Consider the following 22,429-nt stretch of genomic DNA (forward strand, 5'->3'; position numbering starts at 1 on the left):
GAATGTTGGCTGGTGCACTGCAGAGTACCAGATTTCAACAATCACCATTGTTTCTGCATATTATACAACTCGGCTGCGCCTCGTGCCTATGACTGCAGCACAACCCATGGGTTGTTTGACGATATACCACACCCTCTCGAGGTTTATTGCTTTAGACATTTATAGCATATTTGGCTGCTATATGATACAAATAGAACCTGGTGCTTTGATAAGTCAGTCCCATATACACCTGTACAACTTAGATAATATAAAGCTTTTACAGGAATCCATCCTTACGTTCCCTTTCTAACTGAACCGAGAAAACAGAAAAGGAAACATTTAGTCTACAAGCTACAACCTAAACATCTGATATTCTTTTGGCAAGTGGTTGACTTAATTCCACTGGAATCTTGACCTACAGACATATTTATCTGCAGCTCCTTATCTCTTTAAAACACACAGTTCAAATAATACAACCCGTACTGCATATGTTAAACATTACAGTAAATATTGATGATGGAGAAGGGTGCAGGGCACAGGGGGAGCCACAGTCTAGACCAGCTGCAGGTGTGCAGTGCACAGGGGGAGCCACAGTCTAGACCAGCTGCAGGTGTGCAGTGCACAGGGGGAGCCACAGTCTAGACCAGCTGCAGGTGTGCAGTGCACAGGGGGAGCCACAGTCTAGACCAGCTGCAGGTGTGCAGTGCACAGGGGGAGCCACAGTCTAGACCAGCTGCAGGTGTGCAGTGCACAGGGGTAGCCACAGTCTAGACCAGCTGCAGGTGTGCAGTGCACAGGGGGAGCCACAGTCTAGACCAGCTGCAGGTGTGCAGGGCACAGGGGGAGCCACAGTCTAGACCAGCTGCAGGTGTGCAGTGCACAGGGGGAGCCACAGTCTAGACCAGCTGCAGGTGTGCAGTGCACAGGGGGAGCCACAGTCTAGACCAGCTGCAGGTGTGCAGGGCACAGGGGTAGCCACAGTCTAGACCAGCTGCAGGTGTGCAGTGCACAGGGGGAGCCACAGTCTAGACCAGCTGCAGGTGTGCAGTGCACAGGGGGAGCCACAGTCTAGACCAGCTGCAGGTGTGCAGGGCACAGGGGGAGCCACAGTCTAGACCAGCTGCAGGTGTGCAGTGCACAGGGGTAGCCACAGTCTAGACCAGCTGCAGGTGTGCAGGGCACAGGGGGAGCCACAGTCTAGACCAGCTGCAGGTGTGCAGTGCACAGGGGGAGCCACAGTCTAGACCAGCTGCAGGTGTGCAGGGCACAGGGGGAGCCACAGTCTAGACCAGCTGCAGGTGTGCAGTGCACAGGGGGAGCCACAGTCTAGACCAGCTGCAGGTGTGCAGTGCACAGGGGGAGCCACAGTCTAGACCAGCTGCAGGTGTGCAGTGCACAGGGGGAGCCACAGTCTAGACCAGCTGCAGGTGTGCAGGGCACAGGGGGAGCCACAGTCTAGACCAGCTGCAGGTGTGCAGTGCACAGGGGTAGCCACAGTCTAGACCAGCTGCAGGTGTGCAGGGCACAGGGGGAGCCACAGTCTAGACCAGCTGCAGGTGTGCAGTGCACAGGGGGAGCCACAGTCTAGACCAGCTGCAGGTGTGCAGGGCACAGGGGGAGCCACAGTCTAGACCAGCTGCAGGTGTGCAGTGCACAGGGGGAGCCACAGTCTAGACCAGCTGCAGGTGTGCAGTGCACAGGGGGAGCCACAGTCTAGACCAGCTGCAGGTGTGCAGTGCACAGGGGGAGCCACAGTCTAGACCAGCTGCAGGTGTGCAGTGCACAGGGGGAGCCACAGTCTAGACCAGCTGCAGGTGTGCAGTGCACAGGGGGAGCCACAGTCTAGACCAGCTGCAGGTGTGCAGTGCACAGGGGGAGCCACAGTCTAGACCAGCTGCAGGTGTGCAGTGCACAGGGGGAGCCACAGTCTAGACCAGCTGCAGGTGTGCAGTGCACAGGGGGAGCCACAGTCTAGACCAGCTGCAGGTGTGCAGGGCACAGGGGGAGCCACAGTCTAGACCAGCTGCAGGTGTGCAGTGCACAGGGGGAGCCACAGTCTAGACCAGCTGCAGGTGTGCAGTGCACAGGGGGAGCCACAGTCTAGACCAGCTGCAGGTGTGCAGTGCACAGGGGGAGCCACAGTCTAGACCAGCTGCAGGTGTGCAGTGCACAGGGGGAGCCACAGTCTAGACCAGCTGCAGGTGTGCAGTGCACAGGGGGAGCCACAGTCTAGACCAGCTGCAGGTGTGCAGTGCACAGGGGGAGCCACAGTCTAGACCAGCTGCAGGTGTGCAGGGCACAGGGGGAGCCACAGTCTAGACCAGCTGCAGAAGTGTGCAGGGCACAGGGGGAGCCACCATCTAGACCAGCTGCAGAGGAACCTTCAGATTCAGTTGTGTCTGCATAGTCCCTCTGACTCCTGATGGACAGGAGAAATAGGCTCAGTGTAAAGGTGTTGTAATTAATCTTTTGCCTAAAGTGCTGGTTAAATAATTGGACTAGAAGTGCACAGTTCTCAAATATATTACAGTGGTTAATTCCAAGGAACGGTTTGTATTTGACAAGACTCTATTACTGGTAGAGCAGAAACGTGTTGCCACAGCAATAGAGTTTTTACAATTCTTATTGATACAATATTTATATATATTGCATTTAACAAGGAACCATTTTATTGGTAAGATAGATCAACTATCTTGAATCTTCTATCTATTGGTGAACAAAGCATAAAATTGTATGCAGTCTTTGGGCCTCTAATATATCTATAATATTTTGTTGCATCTGTTTACCATCCACCACTTTTCAGAAATATTTTCAGAAAACTTTAATTGATCTTCTTCACTGATTCCGAAATGATTAATTAATTATCCTTAAGGATGTTTATCATGTCATCTGTCCCTCTATTCTCATCGCAGCAATATGTTTCTAATCTATCTTTCGACCATGCACACATCTGATCTTAATGCCCTATAGGTCGAGTCTTAAGGATGACAGAGATTGGGGGCTGATCCTATCTATGGCCAGAGGAACTACAACCTGGGTAACCTTTACCACCTACACACTCACACACACAGACACAGACATACACACAAGCACATACACACAATCCCCTTGTAGAGATTGGTCAGCTCGAACCACAGCTAATGAGATGAAAGGTTGTTAATCCTTGGAGTTAATGCTAACGTACTGCTATCACACACAAACACACACACGCATACACACAGTCAAAGACCCACACAGCTACTTTGGCACTATGTAAGATAAGCGCTTAAGACAAAGAGGCAGAGAAAGATACTGACCAAAAGGGAATAGAATGGAGAACATTTTAAAATGTTAATTAAATGAATTGTTGCAAAAGACGGCAGGGAATACAAAAAATGTGTGTGAGAGAGGAAGGGAGGTCGAGAGGAGAGGGCATACTGTGAGGTGTGTGAGGTACAGAAGAGTGAACACTGAGATAGAACACAGTTGTTCAAACTGGGGAATAAAGAGGAAACAACTCAACAGTTGTTGTTTTTTCAAAGGTAAGAAGTACTTACATGTGTGTGTTTGTCTTTAGGTGTTTGAAGTGTGTTTTTGTGTATATACTTTATACACAAATATACTTTCTTTGAAAGTATGTGGCTAAGATAAGGGTGTCTATGTTGGTGTTGGTTGGTTTGAGTCAGATGTTTGTACTGGGTATACGTAATTGGATAGCCACTTTTACAAGCAATGTCACAGAGGGCTTCACATATGCCCATAGAACTGCCCATCGATGAAAGAAAGTGAGCAGGTATCTGGGTGTGCGTGATTTAGAGTGTGCCCTTGTGTGTATGCATGTTCGTGAGTGTCTGAATGAGCTCCCCATGTTAAGCTGAAAAGCCATCTGCAGGGCAGCAAAGCCACACAGTCAGTACTGGACTCAATCAATCAATTGACCATTACACTTCCTTGAGTCACCTGTCTCCTCTTCTGCCCCTTGAGCTGTTTCTTTGACACCGACTACCACATCTAGTTTTATTATAAGGTAAGTTAGGGTCAAAACGATTTGGAAGTGTAAAACTGGATGTAAGCGTGGGATAAATACTTGTATCTTCAAAAGTGCAGAAAAATATGTAGGATTTAGGACCTGGAACCAAAGTTTACACTTGGTTTACTGGTACAGTAATTGTTTGACCTTTATTTTGAAAATCCTTATGGCTGACTTATCACCACCGTCAACAGCTGACTTTTAGCGTAAATAAATGACTCACATACAGCCTATCCAATTTATTGCGTTAAAAGGACAACTTCAATACTCTTAATTTAGAATGTTAATTTTGTATTTAGAAAATGTGTGATATTATTGTTTTCCAAGAGCACATAACAAACCAATTCAAAGCATTCACTTTGGAGAAGAATTTGTGGAACTATTGATGTAATATGCTAAGATCTGGTCCATCAGTGGGATTGCTTGAAACTCTCAACCCAAAATTGGCAATGAAACAACAGACCTATCACCTTAAAAAAATATTTGTTATTATTGCAAATATCACATATAGGCCTAATGTTAAAGAACAATATTTCTTACTCAAGAAGTAAACAATATAAATGATATAATTATTATAATTATTTTAAATATAGCTGCAAGCAGCAATGAGGTGGCCAAGCAGGTCAAATGACCCAAACTTTAGACATCCTCAGAACAGGGTTCCAAGTACATGCAGCAAGTTTTGGTGTAAATACATCAAAGAATTGCTGAGAAACGACCCAACTTCCTGTTTGGCGGCTTAGCTGCAGATTTTGATTGGATGTACCGGCCAAACGGTTTTGAAAATTAAAATCCCTTTGATAATTGGAGTGAGGATTGCTCTGACCATGATCTGTGTCAATTCTGGGGAAGATTGGACAACGGTTGTAGGAGGAGTAGCGAAAAACTTTTCCCTTACAATTAAAAATGGCGGAAAATCTATATAACCGAAAATTGACGCCATAGAGTGTTGAACTTGTCTTGATCCAGGGAATCCAATGTTACCTCATTTTGAAAATTGGCCATACAGTTCAAAAGTTACTTGTGTAAACACACATCCAACTTTGACCCGTTGGTGGCGCTAGAGTGCTGAAACTTGGTGAAAATAATGAGGAGGCTGTCCTTAACGAGTGTGCCAAATTTCACAAGTTTTTAACCATACGGTTCTAGGGGCTGCCATAGACTCCAATGCAAGCAAGAAACATCATAATAATAATAAAAGGAAGAAAAAACAAAAGGTGGTTTCGCAGCTTCGCTGCTTGGTCACCAATTATAATAACAGTCTGCTCCTGCGCGTCGAGAGGAGCCAGTTGTTCGGCCATCTCACTAGGATGCCTCCTGGGCGCCTTACAATGGAGATTTTCCAGGCACGTCCAACTGGGAGGAGAACCCGGTGTAGTCCCAGACTTCGTTGGAGGGATTATATATATCCTCCGACCTGGGAACACCTAGGGATCCTCCGACCTGGGAACACCTAGGGATCCTCCGACCTGGGAACACCTAGGGATCCTCCGACCTGGGAACACCTAGGGATCCTCCGACCTGGGAACACCTAGGGATCCTCCGACCTGGGAACACCTAGGGATCCTCCGACCTGGGAACACCTAGGGATCCTCCGACCTGGGAACACCTAGGGATCCTCCGACCTGGGAACACCTAGGGATCCTCCGACCTGGGAACACCTAGGGATCCTCCGACCTGGGAACACCTAGGGATCCTCCGACCTGGGAACACCTAGGGATCCTCCGACCTGGGAACACCTAGGGATCCTCCGACCTGGGAACACCTAGGGATCCTCCGACCTGGGAACACCTAGGGATCCTCCGACCTGGGAACACCTAGGGATCCTCCGACCTGGGAACACCTAGGGATCCTCCGACCTGGGAACACCTAGGGATCCTCCGACCTGGGAACACCTAGGGATCCTCCGACCTGGGAACACCTAGGGATCCTCCGACCTGGGAACACCTAGGGATCCTCCGACCTGGGAACACCTAGGGATCCTCCGACCTGGGAACACCTAGGGATCCTCCGACCTGGGAACACCTAGGGATCCTCCGACCTGGGAACACCTAGGGATCCTCCGACCTGGGAACACCTAGGGATCCTCCGACCTGGGAACACCTAGGGATCCTCCGACCTGGGAACACCTAGGGATCCTCCGACCTGGGAACACCTAGGGATCCTCCGACCTGGGAACACCTAGGGATCCTCCGACCTGGGAACACCTAGGGATCCTCCGACCTGGGAACACCTAGGGATCCTCCGACCTGGGAACACCTAGGGATCCTCCGACCTGGGAACACCTAGGGATCCTCCGACCTGGGAACACCTAGGGATCCTCCGACCTGGGAACACCTAGGGATCCTCCGACCTGGGAACACCTAGGGATCCTCCGACCTGGGAACACCTAGGGATCCTCCGACCTGGGAACACCTAGGGATCCTCCGACCTGGGAACACCTAGGGATCCTCCGACCTGGGAACACCTAGGGATCCTCCGACCTGGGAACACCTAGGGATCCTCCGACCTGGGAACACCTAGGGATCCTCCGACCTGGGAACACCTAGGGATCCTCCGACCTGGGAACACCTAGGGATCCTCCGACCTGGGAACACCTAGGGATCCTCCGACCTGGGAACACCTAGGGATCCTCCGACCTGGGAACACCTAGGGATCCTCCGACCTGGGAACACCTAGGGATCCTCCGACCTGGGAACACCTAGGGATCCTCCGACCTGGGAACACCTAGGGATCCTCCGACCTGGGAACACCTAGGGATCCTCCGACCTGGGAACACCTAGGGATCCTCCGACCTGGGAACACCTAGGGATCCTCCGACCTGGGAACACCTAGGGATCCTCCGACCTGGGAACACCTAGGGATCCTCCGACCTGGGAACACCTAGGGATCCTCCGACCTGGGAACACCTAGGGATCCTCCGACCTGGGAACACCTAGGGATCCTCCGACCTGGGAACACCTAGGGATCCTCCGACCTGGGAACACCTAGGGATCTCCTTGGAAGGTGTTGCCACCACGACCCACCCTCGGAAAAGCGGAAGATGATGGATGGATGGCTCGTAATAATAAAAGAAAAAACATGAAAATAAATATATAGGACGCATGAGAAATATTAAAATAGAATGTTAAATGTAGAACAAATGTATTGATGTATTCAAATAAAGTTTCAATTCGTTAAAAAAAAACTGAGCAAAGAGGCTGATAATTTGTAGCCTATAATTACATTTGTGGATGTAAAACAATAATATTTTGTTCTTTTATTGTTCATAGAGACACCCAAAAGAATATTCTTATAAGTTGCGTTCAGTTAGTTTCTATGCCGCCTTTGACATAAACAAAAGAAAATGTGGTGCTAGGCTCCCCAATTCGGATGTGTAGACTAATCGGTATTCAGAAAAGTAATTCTATGAAAAATGTATTACTGTATTGTGTTATTTGATTAGGCAAATCTCTATCTCACTTTTTTTACATACATGTTTGCGTTTCTTAGAGAAAGAGAATGAGCGATGATAGGACTGGGGAAAAATTAGTAAAAACTTTTGGCAGGTTAAAAGATTGATTATTTGGAAACCTTTCTCTCCTTTTTACAGATTGTATTCTTGTTGCCATGGCGAGGCGTCCACTCTCTGAGCACCTTCCCTTTGGCAGTGGCCATGTTAGATCCTCTCATGAAGCTCAGCTGGATGAAGAGGAGGAGGAGCATGGACCCATTATCTCTCTGTCCAAGAGCTCCATGGACATAGTCATGACAAGAGGGATGCCTTTCTTGCGAGATCCTGCCTTGGCAAGACTGGATCTAAGACGGAGCGCCAGCCATCAGACCCACACAAGTCAAGCCATAGCCCCAAACATACAGGCCCTGCAGCAAGCGTTCATTAAGACACCCCACAACAAACATAAACTACAACAGACAAACACATTTCAACCTACAAACTTATCCCAACAAGGAAACCCAAAATGTGAGAATTTTAACGTGTGTAGTGGGAGTGTGTGTAGTGGAAGCAGCACTCCAGACACAGTTATATGGAAGGAAGGGACTTCAAACCCCTGTAGTCATACTGAACAAGCCCTGTACTCTCCCGGATCTCCCTTCTCTAGACAGGCCTCTGCCCTTTCTACTCCTCCCTCATTCATTTCACCCCCTCAGACCCCAGTGGCATCTCCCTCACATACACGCACATGTGTCCCTTCCCCTCTGCTACTACCACAACAGAAACACACAGCCATCTCACCCACATCTACCTCTTGCTCCTCTGGGACGAATGTGGAGGGGATAGGCACATTTGGAGGGAGCCTGGTGGATGCAGAGTGCAGTGAGGAAGAGACGAACAACGGAGAAAGAACCCCCACCCTTTTCACCAGTTCCAGCGACACACATTCCCAAGGTGGACTTCCAGGAAGTCTAGTTGAAGCACAGAACTGCAAGACGCATGTACCCTTTGACAAACTGCAGAAGAGAGACAGAGTCTCCTGGCATCATATGGACTTTCCATGGTTATCAACAAACTGTCTGCCTGCCTCCTCCCCCTCCCAATATCAAATTGAATTCACGTCATCGCTCAGCGACTCACAAATGGATGGCGGCTTCTTCAAGTCTGCCCATGTGAAACAGGAGATGGCGAGCTTGGGGACATCCCCACAGCTGCGCCACGGTCGGGGGAGCGGTGCATGTAAGGAGGAGGGGACGATGACGTCCCAGATGGAGTTGAGAGACATGGCGGTCCAGGTGGGCTCTCCTTTTGGATCGATGTGGAACCTGGGGAGACACCTGGGCTCCTACATGGGATCCCACTCCATCCTGGGCTCTCCCCCAGGGTCGAGACTCAACCTGAGGTCATCAGTAGGTTCCCACTCTAACCTGGTGTCTCCCTCCTCCAGCATGTTCTGCGTGGACAGCTCTGGAGAGGAGGGGAATGGGGAGGACGAGGTGGTGTGGGAGGTCAGCACTCCCCCACCGGCACCTGGAGGGAGGAGAAGGTCCTGTCTGAAGGTCCAGACTGAGGAGGGGAGGAGGACTGGGGGGAGGGATTACACACGGAGGAGGAGTAGTATGAAGCAGGTGCAGTGGGATGAGGACGGGATGACGTGGGATGTACACGGAGCATCTCTGGACCCCGAGGAGTTGACCTCAGCCATACAGAAGCACCTGCAGAGGAAAACCTACAAGGCCAGAGAGAACAAGACCAAGAACAAAACCAAAACCACCAAGATCAAAAGTCCTGCCACAGTAACCGAGACACCGCCCACGGTCCCAGAAACCTCTGCACCAGTTGAGCTCTCTACTGCAGTAGAGACTGAAGCAGGGCCAGCAGTTGTAGAGCGAAAGGAATATAAGGTAGAGGGAGGACAAGGGGGAAAAGATAGAGAGGTACAGGAGGAAGATGGCAGTGCAAAGGAGAGGGAGGAGGGGGGAACCCAAACATCAAACAAGTCGCCCTCCCTTGAGAGAAGGAGAATCCGGACAAGGCGCAGGAGCGTGATGAGGTCACTGAGGAAGCCTGGCTGCTGTGTTCGCTCCAGCAAAGCCAGCGACTGATGCCGGCCGCTGCTCCTGTGTCTGTTTAAACTCACCGTGATTGTAAACGAAGGAGTCACATGGAACTTCTCATTCTGTATGTGTTTCCTTCTGTTGTGCTGAATAATTCAGTTTGTCAAACAATCATTGACACAGTAGCTAAAGGAAAAGGAAACACATTATATTTACTGTGAACAAATACGCAATTGCCTCAAAAAAGGATCAGTGTAATCTAATATCCAATGTATTACGTGTAATGTATATGTAAACATACCTAGCATAGATGAATATCAGACAGATGAACTAGAGGGGAATAAGCACTGAATTAGAGTAGACATTTACCAGGACTCATCTGTACTAACTTGTTCTTGTCCAGTACCTCTCTTCAGCCTCTGCAGGACAGGCCCACAGGGGCACGCATGGCCAGGGTTTAACTTACTGTATACAGTACGTCAAGTGTGGAGAATTTAGAGGAATGGTGTGCTGATAAAGAATGGAAGAATGCTGGACAAACGTCAAACAATATAATCTACTATTTGGACCATGACTGAATAAAATGTTTAAAATATATATATATTGTTATTGATCTTTCACTCATCTATAATATATACTTATTGTGTATTTGAAAATATGATGCAAACACACATTCACACACATTTTAGTGGGCTCACCCACAGACACACACACAGCTTGGTGAACCATGACGGTGAGAGCGGTGGACGGTTCTCTGTAAGGCCATTCAGGTGGTTTATGTTCAGATGAGCCGGCACATTCCCTGTCATTCACTGTACAAAAATGCTTCACTCTCTGGCTGCTTCTATTGGAGTTATTGTTGTCATATTTTACTCTTTAGAAACCAACAGAGCATGTGCGTGTGTGATACCATGTTGTTTAACAAAGCCAGAGCTCTCTCCATTCAACAATGTTTCTTGCATGCCTCTAGCTGTTTGAGTAAAACTATAAAGACCTTGTTCCAGCAGGCGCAGAGACACAGGGTGTCCTGGTTTGGGGTTGGATGGGGGGAATGAGATTAGTTAAAACTGAGTTTAGAAAGAGGTTCATCTGCAGGGCAGTGTGTCATGTGACATGACACTATGTAACCAGGAGGTGGGGGGAGGTGGGTGTTGTTTGTTTGTGTTGAAGTGAATGTATACAGTAAGGCCATGTATTCTCTGTCTGCCTGTGTGTGTACTTATGTTTTTTTAAATCGCTGAAGGGACTCCCAGAATCCCAGCAGCAGTGGAAAGCCCAGGCTGCAGGAGAACAATCCAGTGTTGGGGCTTTGTGAACATGTTTATTGTCCCTGGAGGGGCGTATATTTGTGTGTGTATGCGTGTTCTGGGGGAGTTTAAGTCTGTAAGCATGCGTGTGCATGCATGTGTCTTGAATGAGTCTGTGTGTGCGTTGTGGAATGTGTTTTGATCTACATCTGTATCTTTGTATGTGTCTACTTGTTACTTCAGGAAGATACGTTTGTATATTTGTGTGTGTGTGCGCATGGGAGAGACAGAGATGGTTTGTTTTTTGGTATTTGTGTGATTGTGTGTTCGTGCGTGCATGTGTGTGTGGGGGGGAGGGGTGAAAGAGAGGTGGTTTGTATGTTTGTATTTGTGTGATTGTGTGTGTGTGGGAGGGTCCTGAGGCTGCAGTATAAATAGTGGGGCCTGGGGACAGGGTAGTGATCATGTGGAGGATGAAGGCTGTTCCTGGGAACCCTCTCCTGCTGCTGCTGCTGCTGCTGGGCCAGGCTCCCCCGCCAGCCGCTGCACACACCCTCAACAGCCCCGGAAGTCAGCCCCAACACAAAGTATTGCACTTGGGTGAGAAACACACACACAGACAGACACCTAATAATATTCAAATGCATAACAGAAATACACAAACATAAATGCCAAAATAATTTTCAGTTCAGGATTTCAGTTACTTGGATCTCAGTCTTTGAAAGGTAATCACTCAGTTTTTGTTGCTGACCTGAGATCAGTTAGAAATAAAGAAGTAGCTGTTTGTGTATGGCTGGGACTGTTTCATGCCTGGTCTGTGATCAGCATCCCTGTGCTTCACGGATTGCTTCTCCTCTCCTTCCAGACTGGCCAAAGGACTGCGGCATGTCCCACTTCAAACCCAACATGGCTGAACGGATCGTCTCTGGTAACGAGGCCCGACCTCACTCATGGCCGTGGCAGGTGTCCTTGCAGGTAACATATTATCTACCAAGAACACAGACATTCAACCAAGAAGTTGACAATGATGTACCACTCGTGTGTTTATGTGACTCGAGGACATTATGTCATGTATTATCCCTCTCTGTCAGGTCCGTCCTCGGGGCAGTAAGCACTACATCCATGTGTGTGGAGGAACACTCATCCACAAGAATTGGATCCTTACCGCTGCACACTGCTTCCAGAAGTAAGAATTGTCTCTCTATCATGCACACACATTACTGAATGCTTTGAAAGTAACCATAAACAAATTCTGGAAAGAATCCCCACAAGTCAGTCCCCACTGTCTGTTTCTCTCAGGGGGAAGGCAGAGGATGCTGGGAGCTGGAGGATTGTTGTGGGGAAGCACCAGCTGAAGCGGTCTGAGAAACCTGAAAGGATTTTTCCAGTGAAGCGTATCTACAGGCATGAGCACTTCCGTTACCCAACCCACAGCGAGCTGGACTATGACATTGCCCTGGTGAAAGCTGGCACAGACATCGTGCCATCCAACTTCATTCGCTACGCCTGCCTGCCGCGCAAGCAGACCAGTCTCAAACCAGGCCACTACTGCTGGGTCACTGGCTGGGGGGACACACGAGGTGAGGAGGGAGGGACAGGAAGGTTGAGGAGGGAGGAAGGTTGAGGAAGGAGGAAGGTTGAGGAGGGAGGGAGAAGAGACAGGAAAGTTGAGGAGGGAGGGAGGTTGAGGAGAGAGGTAGGTTTTGGAGGGAGGAAGGTTGAGGAAGGTTGAGGGAGGTAGGTTGAGGAGGGAGGGAGAGGAGACAGGAAAGTTGAGGGGAGAGGTAGGTTGAGAGGATGAAGTAGGTTGAGGTAGGAGGAAGGTTGAGGAGAGGGGAAAGTAGAGGAGAGGGGGAACTAGAGGAGGGAGGGAGGTTAAAGAGGGAGGTTGAGGACACAGGACGGTTGAGGAGGGAAGTTGAGGAGGGAGGAAGATTGAGGAGGAAGGTTGAGGAGACAGGGAAGGTTGAGGAGGGAAGTTGAGGACACAGGGAGGTTGAGGAGACAGGAAGGTTGAAGAGAAAGGGATGTTGGTAAGGGGGGTGGGAGAACAAGGCTGAGGTTAAAAGGAATGAGTGGAAGGTTGAGAAGGGGCAGGGGATGAGAGGATCTGACGTTCTGTCCCCTGGATCTAAGGTGGGAAGGAGAACGTGTCTCTGGCTGAGGCTCTGAACCAGGCTCGTCTGCCCATCATTGACTTTAAAACCTGCCGGCAGAAGAAGTTCTGGGGTGAGCGTGTCAGAGACTCCATGATCTGTGCTGGCTTCAGAGACACCGAAGGTCCACCTGCAGCTTGTCAGGTAAGATTATCTCCAAAGGCTTTCCCTCCCTGCCTGACCGACATGGGCATCAGAATACCTGTTATTTACTGACCCAATAGAAATAAAAATACAATACACCTTAAAGTACACAACATGGATGGATGCATATCATTTTAAGGACTGGAGATAGGAGACAAGTCATAACAATTATTTGGTCATACATGTCTCGACTTGCTTTCCCAATGTTCAATATGTTTGACCACCTCCTCCACCTCTCCTTCAGGGGGACTCCGGTGGTCCTCTGCTGTGCCAGGTGGGACATGACAGCTGGGAGGTGCATGGGGTGGTGAGCTTTGGACCAATTGGCTGCACAGTGGAGAACAAGCCCAGTGTGTTTACGCGCACAGCAGCCTACATTCCCTGGATCGAGGCCACACGCATCAGAGACTTCTTCCTTCACTAAGCCTCTTCATATATTCCGTATCTCTTCAAACACCCCGTACTTCACCCAACATCCTGTGTCTGGGGACCCGGAGATATACTCCTGCCTAGTCCCCGTATTTTAAGAACTTGTAAGACTTGCGAGATAAACACACCTGTGTTCTTTGTCTAGGGTTAGGATATCAGCATCTATGACACTCATACAGAAAACTGTCTAGCTGGCCTATTTCCCAGGTTGAAGCTCTAATATGATTAAAGGAGATATACACCAGTGGCTTCTACAAGCCTCTGATCTAACTTCCTTATTTAACACAATACCTAGTTTATTTACCAATTAAAGTTTATAAAAGAAAAACACTGGTGGTATCTGTTCTTCTTGACAGTCTGGTAGTGTGGTAAATGAGACATGGACAAAGAGAACACACACATACACACACCATACCTTTGAGAGGTCATCGTTTACTCACTCCAGGCTTCCATGTCTAACTGCCACTAAACTAGTACCCACATATTCATTACAACAGTATTATTTTTAAGACTGTGCTGGGGTGAAATGCTTTCAGTAAGTTATGATGACACTACTAGGCTTTCTTTGAAGAGCCAACATTAAAAACATATATTTTAATATATTTTATCATGACATCAATAATATAATGTACTCCAACTGTAGGCAATCAGACATGTAACCTTGCCCAATTTTAAATGTACATCAGCTGAGTTGGAACAACAACTTGGGCTTAATATTAGTAAAGAATGAGGAGTTTCATAACTCTACCAAATAACTTCACAAATAATTGCTGGGAAAACAAACAATTTAAATTTTTGTCTGTGTGTGACAGGGGGACTCCTCCGGTGGGTGGGAACTTGTCAGAAACTTGTGGGGAAAGAGCATATACTTTAGGAGGGCGTGGAAGTGGAATTCAAGTCGTTATTCAGTCCATGGTTCAACAACTTGCTTCCAACAGCATCGCAAAATGCTCCTCTCAGAAGAAGTGGACAGTGATTCTGGGAAAGCTGAAAAGGTGACTGAGGACACCTGGTGGTAAGTTCAGTACAGACTTGAAGAGGAGGATGAGCCGGTGAGGTGATCCCAGTTGTTATAGAGAGCGTAGGCACTAGACATGGCCAAGCCTGCGAGACCGCCGCGAGCCACACCCTTCAGGCCTCCTGTTCACCACCAAACACACAGGGGATGAAAGAGTTGTGAGTTTACCTGCGTATTTACAAGTGTGTATTTTTTACTTTTCATTGTAGTCAGTACTAATGTTGTCACAAAAATCGTTACTCCGGTACAAAGTCGGTACTACGGTTCTACCCAGTACCCATGCAGAGTTGAATGCTGACACAGTGTTTCCAAACTAATCTCACCAGTGGCTCTCTGAAAAGTCGCTAAATTAGATTGTTTGTCACTAGGGAAGGCGAAAAGTCGGGGGGGGCGTGCCCCCGGCTCGATTTTTTTGTGATTTTAATATGCAAATGAAACATGTCTGAGCGTGACTTAAAGGTCATATTGCAGGTTAAACATCACTGATGATAAATGGGTACATGAAGCACTCAAGATATGTATATCATTTAAAAAATCTCCAAATTGTGTCTCTAAATGGTGTTAAAGACCAGTTTTTGTCGTTTTTGGTGTTAGCATTAGCATATATAAGCGCAATTTGGTGATGACGTCACGTTGGGGAGACGTGGAGGAGACTAGGCATAGATATCCATAGACATAATATAGATATCTATGGAGACTAGCCTCAGATTAGTACTAGAACTATGGCGAATGACTGCAACTCACCAGGGCGCTTCACCAACTCCATTCTCCTCGGACCATCTAACTACATAAAACATTTACACAATTTCTCCAGAATGAAACACTTTCTGTTATGTACGCTATTGCAGCTTCGTCGCAAGATCTCTACTGACCATGCAGCTAATTTAATGCTCAACACTTTAACACATGGGCTTATTACTTGAAAGAGGAACTAGAGATGGTACAATTTCTGGGGGAAATTGTAGGGCGTGCGTCGGTTGCAGATGGGTCCGTTTGTTACGAAACAAGCCGAACCCCCTTTGAAACCAAGCCTCCACCCGGCCCCGGTGGATGTAGGTGGTATTGCATTTCTTGTTAGACTTCCGGCTCTTCCGGTCGTTTTTATTCTATTAACTCCAGTCAACATTTACAAAATTATCTCCCCCAATAATTTTTGTTCGATTCTCGAACCTGGCTCATACTACTAGCTTTTTAATAAAATTATTTTTCCTGATTTTTGCTAAATGTGAAACCAATCCGAAATGGGTAAACTAGCACCCCATTTATTTGCTTACGTCAATAAAAGTTGCCGGCAAATGTGCTCGCGGATACTAACAGGGCACGAGCACAAAAGTTCACATTGGCCGATAGCCGATTTACCTGGAGCTGAATGAGCCATATTGAATGAGCACAGGGAGAAATGGCTTGAGTTGCCTGCCCTGTTGTAGCAAGTTTAGCAAATGGTTGTCACACATACATGAAATGTTGTTAAGAGTTTATTCCTGTTATTTTAAAACAGATTAGATTTTTCTGTCAAGAACGTGTTTACGTTCATGACATGATGGCAAATATTACATTATGTTAAGCGTGAGCATAGATTGTTGACGTCTATCTGGAGCAAAGACGAAGATTAATACTTTAACTGATAACCACAATAATAAATGATATAAATATGATTAGTCTTGCCTTCAGAAGCTTTTGTTAAACACACCCATTATTCTTTTTTTTAATCGTGTCATCAAGCCAGACTGCTTTTCCTCAGTGACTGTTTCACCCCCACTTATATCTGATGGAAACGTCTTGTATATAGGCCTCGTTCTGTTAATATGCCCCTTTCAAAGGCAAATGTTAAATAAAGTATATTTTAGACACACTTCTCAAGCTTTTATTTATTACATTAATTCCAAGTCTTGTTAGATCACGTTATATCCATTAATAGGCGCTTGGTTTTGTAGAACATATAAAACACAGGCCACATTTCTACACTGATATGTAAATTGAAGGCAGTGTGAATTTCGTGGCATTTCGTTTGGAAATACAGTTGACAGTAAGCTATGGTAAGTCTGCATTATGGAATATTTCTGTTACCAAAATAACTATTGAGCTTTCTTTGCCTGGCGAGAACAACGACGGAGCTAGGTGTTCATGTTAACAGTTTATTTAATCCGATACAATGCTTTGGAAATCATACTCAAATCACAAGAAAGAAAGCAACTTATGTGATGAGTTCCATCTAGAATAGATGGAACTCATTCTGCCACTGCAATGCCTTAGCTCACACGCTCGCAACCATATAAATCTATGCTCGCCACTGGCTGTCGCAAAGTATGACGTGTACAGCTAGTTGCAAGCGTGCACGAGGTCTCGGAGCTAGGGGAAAAAAGAGCCACTGTTTAAAGCTAGACCGGAAGAGTCGGAAGTGGAAAGATGGCGCGGTCCAGTTTCGCTCTCTCGCTTGCCTCACTGCGCCACTGAGCACTTTTCATAGAAATGAATGGGGATGCCATCTTGGAAGACAAAAGTTGCTTCCTCTAGTTATATTAACTCTATGTTTGAAACTAGCTATTCTAACAACGTTGTCACCAGCAGTATTTTTCAGATGGAATCGCGATTCAAACAGTACCATCTGCTAACTGAAAATATGCCCCCAAACACGTAGGTTAAATAAGCTTGATATTTATTTAGGGGGAAATGGTTAATTCAAAAGAAGTTTGCTGGAAGCGATCATTGTCAGTAAAAAAAAGCCGACCATTTGGTCTCAGTCTAGAGCCCTGCATGGAGAAGCTGCATGAAGAAGCTACGAGCCAGCTAGCCTAGCTTTTGTTGCTAGCCAAACTTCACTGAATGTGCCGGAAATGAAAAACGTTTCTTTTGACATAACCTAGTTTAGCCTGTGGCATTGAAGACAGCGACGCACCACACAAGCTTGAGTTTAAATAGCTACATTATTTAATGTGACATTACTTACTGCACATGCAAGTCTTGAATTGCTTAAATGTATGATGCTGCCAGTACACCACGGCACGATAGATAGTACTTAAGCTACTACTATCTACTAGTACTAGTAGTACTGTGCAACAGTCTATCCCATATAGTGCTAGTTCAATCCAGCCTAGCACATATATGCACGTCGTATCTACTGCGTCATCTCAGTTAAACTATCAGGGCTTGGAAATACTGCGACTTGCTAAACACACAGCTGCCTGCAAGACCCAGTGAAATGTTATATACAGCTAGCAAACTAACGTTAGCTAGCATCGCTAACGATATTTGCTAACTCAACTTCGGTAGGCAAGCTGGCCAGTGCAAGTAACAGTTGACGCTGTGTGCTTAAAGATTCTGACGCAAGTGCTAAGATTCCGATTGGTCAAGAGAAAAAGTGCTAAGATTCCGATTGGCCCAGAGAAATGTCAATTATAAGAATTATCCAATAATGTTTTGCAATTCTAAGCCTGCATGGCATACAGAAGAAGGGCAGCCTACACCCCCCCCCCCCCCCAGCCACACACATTTTTTGCCTTTACAGTGCGTGTCCACTGCAGCGACGCGAACCGCTTGCCATCGCTCGCCTTCCCACAGTTCACCACGCTCGGGGGCGTTTCAAACAGATTAATGTAAAATGTAGTTCTCTAAAGTCACTGTTGTAGTTGTCATGGCCAAGTGTGCAGACTTGGGTTTACGTACTCGCAACATCGATCAAAATACAACTTGTATACAAAATACAAAACTGTTTAATAGACATAAACGTTGACATGTGTAAAAAAAGTTTTATTATATTACTCAAAGTCTGCTAATCTGTCGATACGATAGGGAGTTCCAGCCGGGCTAGCTAGCTACTGTAGTTACCACAGAACGAAGTTACGTAATGTGACTAGACTGAATTTGAAAGTACAAGCACCAACAACTTCGGCAACCTTGCGCCATGCATCGTTTTTTATTAACATCTCCGTACGAATACAGCTATGTATCGTACAGGACTGGGTAAGCAGACACACAAACGATTAGTTTCTCCTCCACCTTGAAACCTAGAAATGTTCACCATGGTTGCTACGTTACGAGAAACAAGAAAACACTCCGATTGGCCATCGCTAGCGAAAATCGCTCATTTGCATAACGTTTTGAAAATCTCAACTCGGTCGCGTCACTACCCACAATGCACCACGCAAGCGATTCGCCTTGCTCCATTGAAAATGAATGGAAAACATGTTGTCGCTCGCATCGCGTCGCTGCAGTGGACACGCGCTGTTAGGCGTACATGCATTGTGATATGTATTCTGTTGTTGTCATTAGTAGGCTACAGCCTTAGATATTGTAGGTGACTGTTACTGTCAACAAATGAGAGTTGTTCAGTAACCAATTTGTGTTTTTTGCTTTGGTATCGAAAATGGTATCGTGTACAGTGAAATTTCACTGGTATTGGTACTGACTACTGAAATGTTGGTACCGTGACAACATCAGTTGACATCAGTACAAACATTAAAGTAGATCAAACATACATACACACCTTGAAACACCACTGATATTTCTCAACATATTCATTCAAGATTCTCATAGTATGAGAGACAGGTAGGACAGCCATTCATTGTCATCCTCCATGGATGGAATGGAGCCTTCTCACAGATTAGCATTAAGGAGGATCATCAAGGATCTCAATACCTTTTAATCTTCAATCTTTTAAATAGCACACTGTGCATTGATTTTTGTTATTTTGTAGGCTAATTACAGACTTGGCCTGAGAAACAAACAGTGGTCTGAGTATTAATCATTTGTTAAAATAAAAGCTAAACTAAGTATGTTGAAGCACACACCTGTGGCTTTGAAGAGCATCCCTGTGAGTGTTCCAGCAGCCACTGTGTTGACGTCGTCCTCGGCTCCTCTGGCCTTCTCAATGGCCACACCAAATACACTGTACAGCAATGCTGCAGGAGGGCAGAACACACCCAGCTCAACAAACAGCACACCAAGGAAGGCACATCTGTTAAACACGGCGGAAGAACATGTTCAGTTAGTGTGGTGGTGTTCTGGGAGAAGCAGGTGAGAGCTTACCCACTGAGCCCAGTGTGTTGGCCCATGACGCACCCTGACGAGTCACCATGTTCAAAATCCTGAGGAAGAAATGTCATGTCAAACCAGGTGAGACCTCTCACTGGTCTAGGCTCATCATTCTTAACAACGTCAAACCAGGATCCAGTTGTTAAGAATGATGAGCCTAGACCAGTGAATACAGCGTGCATCATACCATGACTAAAACTGATCATGTCTGTTGTAATCCTAATTTCACTAGTGGAAGGTATTGAGAGGTTGCTTACTGGACATTACGAGGTTTGGACCAGCCCATGTCCCGTGTGTCCTTCAGGCCCAGTCTGAGACCGTTCACCGTGCCGAACGCAGCACCTGCATAGTAAGCGAGGGATGAGGAGGGAGAAGACAAATTAGACAAGATAAAACTAGAGGCTTACTGAAAAGACACTGACAGTGTGTGCGTGGATGGGTCAGGAAGGAGGCCTCACCTGTGATGCAGCAGCCGCCAATGGTAAAGAAGGCCAGTTCAAATCTTCCTCTGGTCTTACTGGCTCCTGTTGGCAGGATGAACTCATCTGTATCCTGTGGAACCACAATGTAAGAGTAGTTTATAACACTGACGGACATACGCTCTTCAGTATAGTATTTGTTAACGTTGGTTTGGCTTCTCAGCAGTGCAATACAAACCTGAACCAGGTAGCGTGGGTCGACATTAAGGTAAGGAGAGAGAGGGCTCATTCCTGTCACTTGGAAGTACCAACAGCAGCATTAGTACAGTAGCAGTGGGAAATATCAAACTATTGAAAACTGTTGCCCTAACAGGCCTACTTAAGTAAAAGGTTTGATACCTAACTTGTTAGCAAACTAACGACGACTTTGAAGAAGCTAATCAGGCTAAGTAGTTTGTCTGAGACAACTCAATGTAATCTGCTGTCGCAAGATAGACTAATCGCTCAAATGGGTTTGTCCTCTCAGTCCTAGAGCAATACAATGAACGACTAGTTCATGTAACTTACATGGTACACCAGCTAGCTCGGTGTTGGAATATTCAGGAGCACTCCCTCCAAAGAGATTTCCGAGTCCGCCTTTGAAACCACCCGATCCCGGAGCGTTGTTATCCATGTCTGGTGCGACTTTAATATTTTCCAGTAAGAATCGTTGAGGGAAGATGTGGCAGACAGCTAGCTAGATAGAACAGCTAGCCTAACTATCCGGCCTCTTAGGATTGCTATCCCGAGAACGTGATTCAGACTCCCACTGATTAAACGCATGAATAAAAATAGATAGGTATGACTAAGCGGTATAAAACACAGTGTATCAATTTACCTTCAATCTAAATCGCATCCGAAAATAAAGAACTCATATTTTCATACTGAACTGGTTATTGCTTTTTCATTTCGCTGTCTTCCTCTTGACCTCCAACATGCTTTACAGTAAAGCGAGTTAGCGACAGTTGAGCACGAATACGGTAGGTTACTCTAATAGTAGGTGCGTTCGACTTCATGCAGCGCCGGCGTCGCCTGCAGCCGCCTGCAGCCCGGCTGACTTGAAGCAGCCAATGGCATTCTCAAATTCAAGGCAGCCGGCTGCAGCCGGCTGTCGGCGCCGCCGGTGCTGCATGAAGTCGAATACACCTAATGTCTTAGTTATAACGTATTTTTGTAGGCTAACCGGAAAGTTAGCATCACCCATAGAGTTATATAACTAGACCAAGCCAAATAGTTCAAACATTTTCTTTTTGCAAAAACACAAATCATTACAAAGGTATTGATACAGTATGTAAAAAAAAAAAAAAAACATTAACAAAAATACATACTATACAAACAGTAAAATATTTCACCAACTTCCCTTAGGGGTCCAGTTAAGCTTCAACTCGTGTTTGTGTAGATGTAGGGCTGTTGTAGATTTAAGAAACTTCAGCGAATCTAAATAAAGTGACATCAACCTAATTTAAGAATCTTCTAAACATGGGAGGGGTTTTCAATCATTTACATTTGTGCATGAAATATTTTGCCAGTATTATTAAATTATTAAATAAAAAATGTTGTCCTCCATTATTAAACCAAATCTGTCATAACTATAATTTAGGGGTGGCATAATTAAATTGTATCTAATATCCAATTTTGAAAATCCTTCCAGAATAAGGCAGATCTATTACAGGAAAAGAACAAATGTTCAGTAGTTTCTATCTCTATTTTGCAGAAAGCATATTCATTTGAGTCTACCTTAAATCTAAGGCGTAGAAATTCATGAGAGGGATAAATGTTATTAATTGTCTTAAAATGTACTTATTTTGTCTTAGGGGATATAAGGAAAAGTAGATATGTACTCCTGATTTTCGCACTTCTAATGTACTCTTGTAGCACATATCTTCTTTTTAAAGATGAGGGAAAACATTCTCTAGTAAGAGAGGATATTATGAATTTGTTTTTGCATTTCTTGCCCAAAAATGAACATCCCTCGCTAAGCAGGAGGGGGGGGGGGGGGGCTGGGGTTGGGGGTGGTGAAGCCTCCTCCCTCAAATAAGTCTCTGCAGGTTGGGATGTCTGTGCATTAGGAAAAGGGATTCTTCTCTTGTTTTATCGGTTTTGTTGTAATTTAAGTACAAATTGTCAAACGATGTGCATGGGGTAGATGCAACACTGATACGAGGTGTCATGAGAGGATGGGCAATGGGGTATATTTTATCCCATTTCCCAACCCAAAACAAGACAGGGCCAAATGTCTACGGTGGATAAAGCTGTGTGGCAGACCACACAGTCAACTCAACGTAACAAAGATAAACAAGGATGTCTACATTTGTTCTAAGGTAAGACTAGGTAAATACTTAAGTTTGTTTTGTTTGCAGATGATACTAATATTTTTTGTATAGGTGATAATTTGCAGCAGCTTTTGGCTGAAATCAACTTAGAATTATGTCAACTTAACCCTGTGAAGCCTGACATATCAACATTTT

General features: G+C 46.1%; 3 protein-coding genes across 3 annotated transcripts; 2 read left to right on the forward strand and 1 right to left on the reverse strand.

Moving 5' to 3' along the window:
* Window positions 1-3,412: 3,412 nt before the first annotated feature.
* LOC134031620 (uncharacterized) lies at window positions 3,413-9,526 on the forward strand. The gene is made up of 2 exons (XM_062475328.1): window positions 3,413-3,500; window positions 7,581-9,526. The coding sequence occupies exon 2, from the start codon at window positions 7,598-7,600 to the stop codon at window positions 9,524-9,526; it is 1,929 nt and encodes a 642-aa protein (XP_062331312.1). The 5' UTR covers window positions 3,413-3,500; window positions 7,581-7,597.
* Window positions 9,527-11,052: 1,526 nt separating this feature from the next.
* Window positions 11,053-14,389, forward strand: zgc:112285 (uncharacterized protein LOC561476 homolog). Its single transcript, XM_062475067.1, has 6 exons — window positions 11,053-11,325; window positions 11,591-11,700; window positions 11,817-11,911; window positions 12,025-12,305; window positions 12,862-13,025; window positions 13,270-14,389. Exons 1-6 carry the CDS (start codon window positions 11,190-11,192, stop codon window positions 13,447-13,449), a joined length of 966 nt encoding a protein of 321 aa, XP_062331051.1. The 5' UTR covers window positions 11,053-11,189; the 3' UTR covers window positions 13,450-14,389.
* On the reverse strand, window positions 14,029-20,925 carry timm23a (translocase of inner mitochondrial membrane 23 homolog a (yeast)). Its single transcript, XM_062475068.1, has 7 exons — window positions 20,490-20,925; window positions 20,161-20,219; window positions 19,962-20,055; window positions 19,761-19,845; window positions 19,498-19,556; window positions 19,260-19,370; window positions 14,029-14,594 (listed from the first exon to the last, which is right to left on the reverse strand). Exons 1-7 carry the CDS (start codon window positions 20,593-20,595, stop codon window positions 14,476-14,478), a joined length of 633 nt encoding a protein of 210 aa, XP_062331052.1. The 5' UTR covers window positions 20,596-20,925; the 3' UTR covers window positions 14,029-14,475.
* Between the last annotated feature and the right edge of the window lie 1,504 nt (window positions 20,926-22,429).

Source organism: Osmerus eperlanus, chromosome 12 (genome assembly GCF_963692335.1).
Source record: "Osmerus eperlanus chromosome 12, fOsmEpe2.1, whole genome shotgun sequence".
Taxonomy (NCBI): Eukaryota; Metazoa; Chordata; class Actinopteri; order Osmeriformes; family Osmeridae; genus Osmerus; species Osmerus eperlanus.